Consider the following 7536-nt stretch of genomic DNA (forward strand, 5'->3'; position numbering starts at 1 on the left):
CATTTTTTTCTGGCCATTGGATTCAGAATAGTTTTACACATTACCATCTATTTTTATTTCTATTTCTAGAGTCTTCTAGTAGGCGAATTATCAATTTGGATATAAATCCCATAAGCGCCCGTGTATAAGGAAAAATTTGTTCATTCATTTCTGCCAAGACTATTGCGACTATTTTCTTTTGAACATCGAAAAAGTTAANAGAAATAAAAAAAACTAGCATTTGTTAATTTTTTATTTATCTCGGAAACGAGTAATTTTGAGAGAAAAAGTCAAAAGAAATTTTATTCAAGAAATTTACAAGTTTCTTCATCCAATTAATAATGAATACTCCTAACGGTAATTGTAATTGAAAATATACTTATGTTGAAAATTAAATCCTCTACAAAAAATTTCTAGAAACTCCTTGCATTCCCTCGAATTTTCCAGAAACACTCTGAATTTCCTGNGAAGTGAAGTATCAAATCAAAATAATTCAAATCTAACGTTTTTATTAATTCTTAAAATCAAAAAGTTCTTTAAACATAAATTCTCAAAAATCTCTGCAATAAGTGTTTTCAAGACTGAATGTCAATATTTCATCAGACGATATTTCTTTCATAAGGATGTCTATAAAATTGAAAAAGAAAAATTATCAAATTTTTCAAACTTCCCATGGAATTCCTTTTCCAAATGATTGCACATTAAAAAAACATGAACCAAGAGTCGCATCATTGAAAAAAATCCTATACTTGTTAATGTTCCAATCATGTCGGAAACGAATATTAGAAAAATAAGGAGGAAATTAGAGAAAAAATCTCTTTAAGAAAATCCATAAAATTGAAAAAAAAAATCATCGAATTTTTCAAACTTCCCCTAGAATCCCTCAATTCCGAGAGAATTGCATATAAAAAATGATAAACAAAGAGTCAAAACATTTAAAAAATCCTACACTTGCTAATTTTCCCTTCTTCTCACGAAAAATAATCAAAGAATAAAAAAGGAATTCGAAAAAAAAATTCTCGAAATTCTCTCTTAAATCCCAAGTATTTCCGGAATGATTCAACTACTATCGAGTCATAGAAAACCAAAATAAATGGTAAATTTCGATATTCATCACTGACTTTATTGTCCGATAACAATACAGAAGAAACTGTCACGGCTTTACAAAAATATGTGAAATCTCCCGAAAAAAACAAAGTCTTTTGTAAAAAAAAAACTCGCCAAGAACGGGTGCGACCGTTGATTTGTTTACAAAAAAACAATCTGAAATCGAGATAAAGGTATTGTACTAAGTACAAATTATTTTTTTAAAAAGTTATGAAATCAGAAAATGGCCGCCAAGCACTGATTCGTAAAACTTGCAGATCAGACAATCCACTCAAAAAAAAACTATCCTAAAGATGATCATCAAGTTTGAAAAATCGAGTTGACAAAAATTTGAAGTCAAAGGAGCGGGCGTATGGCATCACAAAAATCGGGGCAATACAAAAATCATAATGAAATTGAGAAAATCGAGTCAAGAAAAATCGCAGCAATACAAAAAAAATCAAAATAAAAAAATCGAGTTAATAAAAATTTGAAGTCAACGAACTTAGCGCGATTTTTGTGTTGTCGCACGCCAAGTTCGTTGATTTCAAATTTTTATTAACTCGATTTTTTTATTTTGATTTTTTTTGTATTGCTGCGATTTTTCTTGACTCGATTTTCTCAATTTCATTATGATTTTTGTATTGCCCCGATTTTTGTGATGCCATACGCCCGCTCCTTTGACTTCAAATTTTTGTCAACTCGATTTTTCAAACTTGATGATCATCTTTAGGATAGTTTTTTTTTGAGTGGATTGTCTGTGTACGGGGTAATTGACGCGATAGCTGAATAATTTTTAATGTCAACCCTTCCCTGGGGTTGTAAGTCCCAGCTATACTCCTTGGTACGTCAATCTGGTNTCCCTGGGGTTGTAAGGCCCAGGTATACTCCTTGGTACGTCAATCTGGTCTCCGGTACGGCTGCTGACGACGAGTGACCCGAAAGCAACAGAATTAAAAGTCTAAGGAACGGGATTGCAATAATTAGCCACAATTCACTTAAACTCACGATATAATTGATAATAAAAATGTTGATAAAATATTTCACAAAGGAGTTCACAAAAACAGAGTCTATTGATAAAGAAAAATGTTGATAAATTAATTCACAAGATAATTCACGAAACTAGAGTCTATAACAATGACTATTGTCTTTTATTGACACTTTTAAAATAACTTTATATTAGATCGGATATTTGGCTTTAAATACGAGATCAGAACTGAATGTTGTGTCTCGATGTTTTCTCTTTGGAATCTTCGTTGGTACTAACTTAAAATATTTCCTATGTTCTCCTCTTCATGTACAATGTAGAGTGAGGGTAAAGAGGGTTGTTCCCTTGTAGAGAGAGGGTAGAGAAATTTTCTTATTGGTGGAAAACTATTTGAAGGCGTGAAAATATTTGGGACTCAGCAACGCTGGTGACAGGTACGTTGAGCGCGTGGGTGAGGCCCGAAGAGACAAAAAAAAAATCCGGAGAGACAAAAAAAAGGTCCGGACGGACGCTCGGAGTTAAATTTACGATTTGCGTCTGGCGACCCAAGGTGTCTGGACAGTAACAATTAGAGAGAAAAATAATTTTTTTTGTGCCTATGAGTTGACAAGGGTTTTCCAGAGACAAAATTTCGGGATTTTATGACTTGTACGTGTGTAAACTCAACTCGAAGAGATTAAACTGCATCTTTCGGTTACTTGGGGAAACCGAAATTGTTTCGTGGGAAAAAATGGAAAGTTTTTAGGAAACGAAAGTATTTCAATGGTCGTCTTAACTATTAATTTACATGTACGACCGAACACGCTCCCCATTTGAGAGATTACTTCTCAATCGATTAAAACAATTTTAAATCTCGTTTCCATCCACACTAAAAACGATGTTAATATATTATGATTATATTTAACCGATAAATTTTTGTAAATTGATCTTATGTTATACGCGATTTGGAATTAAAATGAAAAGTGTTATAATACAATCAGATGTGTTAAAAATAGTAAATATTTCTAAAATTAAAAACAAAAAAAGAAAATTTACGTTAAAAAGAGACGTGACATGAAAATCAATATCTATGAATCACTAAATGTCTTTAGCATTGTCTTCATTTCTTTTGATCATGGAGTAGGGGGGAAAGTCTACGAATGTTTCTTTCAAATTCACCCTTGGCGGTTTTCACTTTTACCACTCGAACTACACCATCACTGCCTGGATAAGCCTGGATGACACGACCCAAGGACCACTGTCGGGGTGGTAAGTTGTCTTCTCTCAAGATAACTACCGTACCCTCTCCAATATCGTGGATGCCTTGGTTCCATTTGTGCCTCTGATTCTGCTCATTCAGGTATTCCTTATACCATCTCCTCCTAAATTCTTGTTGCTTCTTCTGGATCAATTCCCAACATGACAGTCGATTGTCAGGAGTCTCGCTGAAATCTGGTTCTGGCAAGCTCATTAATGAATCGCCAGTGAGGAAATGACCAGGAGTGAGAACAATTAAATCGTTAGGATCAGAGGATATAGGAGTGAGAGGACGGGAGTTTAAAATGGCCTCGATCTCGATCACAAGAGTGTTAAATTGTTCCAAGGTGACTAAATCATTGCAAATACGTTTTAAATGGTGTTTAAAGGATTTCACACCGGCTTCCCAGAGTCCTCCGAAGTGGGGTGATAAAGGGGGAATAAAGTGCCAGGTGATTCCTTGACCGGCGAGATGGCGATGAATTTCGTCGTTGTGTTTCTTGGATTGTAAGAAAGAATACAACTCCTTGATCTCATTGTTGGCTCCGATGAAATTTGTGCCATTGTCCGAGTGCATGTGGATGGGTTTTCCTCGTCGAGCGATGAAGCGTTTGAGGGCTGCAATAAAACCCTCGGTGGTCAGATCAGTTACTACCTCTAGATGAACAGCCTTGACCACTAGGAACACGAAGACTGCGACCCATACCTTGACGCGATTTCTGTTGCGGAATTTTTTCTCTTTTATAAAAAAGGGACCGCAATAATCAACTCCAACATTACTGAAGGGTTTTGCTTCTGTCACTCTAGATCTCGGGAGATTGCTCATTACATATTCACTCTTCGGTGGATTGGCCTTGACGCAAACTGTGCAGTTTTGAATGATTTTGCGTACTTGATGATGTCCATCGACTAGCCAATACTTTCTCCGAAGAGCATAGAGAGTTGTTTGAGCTCCAGAGTGATGATTCGTGATGTGTTCATTTCTGATAAGTAGATTGGTAACATGATGACCTTTTGGAAGGAATAAGGGATGTTTCTGATCGTAGGGAATGTGAGCGTTTTTTAAACGCCCAGCGACACGTAACAAACCGTTTTCATCAAGAAATAGGCGAAATTTGTTCCACTTGTGATTGCGTGGCAATTGTTCACCTTTTCTCAAAATTTTAATTTCTGTCGAAAATTCTGATTCTTGAACGATTTTGATAATTCGATCATTTGCCTGAATCAATTCTGACGCTGAGATTGGGCCTTTCAATTTATTTTTGAAACGTAAACCGAGAGCAAATAATCGTCTGAGGCGCCCTATCGATGAGTACCGTAAAATGTAGGGTACAGAAGTCGTTCTGTACTCGTCGTTCTCCATTTCTGGATGTTCTCTGGTGACGGGTGTAGCTCCAATCTCTTCTGCGTTCATTGGATCCGATAGCAGGCATTGCGTTTTGCGCATCTCAGGAATTTCAGCTGGAATGATGAGCTCACTGACTGGCCAGGTGTTTTCCTCGTCGGAGAGCCACGAGGGTCCATGTTTCCAGTTGAGATCTTCAGTGAATTCGTTGGGGAATAAACCTCTGGAGATATGATCCGCAGGATTATCTTTAGTGCGAACATGTCGCCATTCCGCATCACTCGTTTTTTCCTGGATGCTAGTCACACGATTAGCCACGAAGACTAATAATTTATTTGGAGGTGTTTTGATCCAATGCAAGGCTATCATTGAGTCGGACCAGAATGTGACTCGATGAATCTCGTGTGTGATAGCCTGCTTGGCCGCAATGTAAAGATCAGCTAACAACAATGCTGAGCATAACTCCAATCATGGTAGCGTAGGGGGACTGATGGGCGCGACGCGATACTTGGCGCAGAGGAGTTGTGTTAGCGTGGTTCCATGAACATCAGTTGAGCGTAAATAAATGCACGCTCCATACCCCTTCTGGCTAGCGTCGCAAAATCCATGCATTTGAATTTCCCTAGCTTCAGAAATGATCACTTTCCGATCGAAGGCTAAATCATTTAATTCAGTCAGTTGATTGGCGTAATTTCTCCACTCCGTGAGAATGCTGAGAGGAATGGCGTCGTCCCAACCCAATTTTTCAATCCACAAACGATGCAAAATCATCCTCCCCTTGACGATAACAGGACCAAGGAATCCAAGAGGATCGAAAATTTTAGAAACTTCTGCTAGCATCGTTCGTTTCGTGATTTTTCCAGTGAGTGGAATTGGTTTGATGGTATAGACAATGGCATCACGCGATGAATCCCAGTGAAGGCCCAATGTTTTGATGGTTGAGTCTTGGGACATATTCAATTTTAAATTTACGCTCTCTTCTGGTAAACCCTGTAGAAGACGTAGATCATTTGACGCCCATTGTCGTAAATTTAATTGTCCCTTCTGGAGTAAGGCGGTGATGTCATCTCGCAGCTGCAGTGCCTCCTCGAAAGTGTCAGCCCCTGAGAGTAAATCATCAACGTATGAATCGCGTTTGAGAATTTTCGAAGCGTGTGGAAATTCGTGACTTTCATCATCGGCCAATTGATGAACACAACGGATGGCTAAGTATGGAGCTGCGGAAAGACCAAAGGTGACTGTATTTAAATGAAAAACTTTCTCATTTCCATCTTTATCCTTCCACCAAATCAGTTTGTACGGTCGATCCTCTTCACGAATCCAGAATTGCCGATACATTTTCTCAATATCAGCGGTGATTACATACTGATGCGTGCGAAAGCGAGTGAGCAGAGAAAAAATGTCTTCTTGTATTGTGGGCCCAACCATGAGTGTGTCATTGAGGGATAAAAAATTCTCCCCTTTGGCTGATCCATCGAATACGACTCGTATCTTTGTAGTGAGGCTCGTTTCCTTCATGACGGCGTCATGAGGCAGGTAGAAACCTTTCTCTTCTTGGGTATTCTTTGGTGCTTCTGACATGTGGCCCAGGTCGGTGTATTCTTGCATGCCTGCAGAGTATTGTTTCTCCAACTCTGGGTTGCGTTGAAATTTCTTTGTCAAAGATTTAAAACGTTTCTTTGCAATTTCACGAGAATTTCTCAATTGAGTTTCTTTTCCATTAAATGGTAGAGCGACTACATATCTCCCCATTGCATCACGAGTGGTGTGCTTTTTAAAATGATCTTCACAGGCTTGTTCTTCCTTCGATAAATGCATTGAGGTGTTGATGTCATCCATTGTCCAGAAATTTTTTAATTCAGTCTCAACAGAAATAGTGTAAGATTGGACTGGGTGTTTTCTGGAGGGTGGTTTCATTGACAGCGCGCTTCCTCCAATGATCCAACCAAAACGGGTCTCTTGAAGAATCATGTCTGGATCACCGGGGTCATTCAGTTGAATCTGACCTTGACAAATGGAGGCCAGTGTCGTACCAACACTTAAGAGGATGTCAACAGGTGCGGGTTGATCGAAGGCTGGATCTGCCAACTGCAAATGTTTCGGAATGTTGAGATTGTTCCGATTGATTAGCTGCATGGGAAATAAATTGCCAATTTTTGGAACGGTTAAAAAGTTGAGTGTCCTGGCGTATCCATTCAATCGTGAATTCACCGTTGCTGTGACCACGTGATTTGTTGAAGAATTAGAGTTGGTCATTGTTTCGATTGACAGCTCGAGTTTTTCAAGGGGCAATTTCAACCTTTTTGCCAAACTCTCTGTCATAACGTTCGAGCTCGAACCAGTATCCAATATGGCACGGCAACGGATAGACTTCTTGGCAGCATTCAACACACTTACGACTGCAGTGACAATAGCATCCCTGTTTGGAAGAGAGGCGACGAGAACGGTCGCCGCAGGTACGTCCGAGGCAACTGGCAACACTAGTCATGCCAGTGAGGCCTGGAACTTCTTCAAATCATCGCCCTGCAAGTGAACTAGGGCGTTGTGTAGTTTCTGCAGATTGAGCAACGGTTTGCTTTACAGAAGCGAGTTCTGTGATTACCACGGAAACAATTGAGGCATAATTTGGCTTCACGGGTTGCATTGATTCGAGCTGGAACACTTAAGGCAAGGAATTTTTCACAAGTTTCCAATGCGTGTTGCTCATTGCATTTTGGGCAATTTTTTACCTCTGTCTCAGTGAGCAGTGTTTGAACTTTGTTACCATGGTTTCCTTTTTTGGGTTTATTTTGAGAACCATTGGAGATAGAGTTCTGGTTTCCTCTGGAGATTCTAGAAGAAGTGAGATGGATGGCTTGATCTCGGAGGAATTTGAGGAGGTCTTCATAATTAGGGATTTTAT

The 7536-nt window shown here is 38.9% G+C and overlaps 2 protein-coding genes across 2 annotated transcripts; both read right to left on the reverse strand.

Moving 5' to 3' along the window:
• Positions 1 to 3152: 3152 nt before the first annotated feature.
• Positions 3153 to 5003, reverse strand: LOC107036227. The gene has a single exon (XM_015254024.1). The coding sequence runs from the start codon at positions 5001 to 5003 to the stop codon at positions 3153 to 3155; it is 1851 nt and encodes a 616-aa protein (XP_015109510.1).
• Positions 5004 to 5102: 99 nt separating this feature from the next.
• LOC107036228 lies at positions 5103 to 6890 on the reverse strand. Its single transcript, XM_015254025.1, has one exon. The coding sequence runs from the start codon at positions 6888 to 6890 to the stop codon at positions 5103 to 5105; it is 1788 nt and encodes a 595-aa protein (XP_015109511.1).
• Positions 6891 to 7536: the final 646 nt, after the last annotated feature.

The sequence above is a fragment of the Diachasma alloeum genome, unplaced genomic scaffold (assembly GCF_001412515.2).
Source record: "Diachasma alloeum isolate Michigan unplaced genomic scaffold, Dall2.0 Dall_scaffold_00207, whole genome shotgun sequence".
NCBI lineage: Eukaryota > Metazoa > Arthropoda > Insecta > Hymenoptera > Braconidae > Diachasma > Diachasma alloeum.